At 64.8% G+C, this 682-nt stretch overlaps 1 protein-coding gene across 1 annotated transcript in view; it reads right to left on the reverse strand.

Annotated features, from left to right (window-relative positions):
* Positions 1-375: 375 nt before the first annotated feature.
* Positions 376-682, reverse strand: part of MNEG_4200 (ADP,ATP carrier protein 1) — a gene marked incomplete at both ends in the record, with an annotated part of 1,127 nt that continues 820 nt past the window's right edge. The window contains one exon of the mRNA XM_014047317.1: positions 376-636. Within this exon, the coding sequence (XP_013902771.1) occupies positions 376-636 (261 nt within the window). The remainder of the gene's footprint in view (positions 637-682) is intronic.

The following is a 682-nucleotide window of genomic DNA, read 5'->3' on the forward strand; positions in this document are numbered from 1 at the left end:
CCCCCCCCACCAAGGCGATGTTGGCGCCGATCGCCATGAAGGGGTAGACCGCCTTGGCCTCGTCCACCGTCACAGTCTCGTTTGCCAGAGACCTGCGATCGATTCAGGTTCAGGGTTCAGGGTTTGAAGATCTGAGGGTGGAGCACTCTAGAGTGCCAGGCGAGGAGCTTGCGGCCATGCAGGCGCTGAGCGACATGAACAATTGGGCGCAGGTCGCCCTCCGCACACGGGTGTCGCAGGCCCAGCTTGGTGTTTTGAACAACACTCCGCTCGATGATATCTGGTCGACGCCCCGCTTGGGGATCTGGTCAACGCCCCGCTCAATGACTTCTGATCATCGCCCCGGCTGGTGACGTCATCAACACCAGCCCGCACTCAGAGCTCTACCCACCAGAACAGCACGCTGATGACGACGCTGCCCCAGAGCTCCGCGAAGCAGAAAAACAGCGAGTATGTCCAGTTCGACACGACCTTGACCAACCCGTGCAGCCCGCTGGGCACCGCGCCCAGCAGCGCCGCGGCGTCGAAGTGCAGCGCGGGCGCGGCGGGGTAGATGACGGCGGCGAAGAGCGCGTAGAAGGCGAGGAGGGGGGCGACGGCGGCGTAAAAGACCGACCGCTCGGGGAGTCGCGAGACCTTGATTGGGGTGGTGGCGGTGGCGGTGGCGGGGATGAGGGGCGGG

This window comes from Monoraphidium neglectum (assembly GCF_000611645.1).
Source record: "Monoraphidium neglectum strain SAG 48.87 unplaced genomic scaffold scaffold00570, whole genome shotgun sequence".
In the NCBI taxonomy this organism is placed as follows: domain Eukaryota; kingdom Viridiplantae; phylum Chlorophyta; class Chlorophyceae; order Sphaeropleales; family Selenastraceae; genus Monoraphidium; species Monoraphidium neglectum.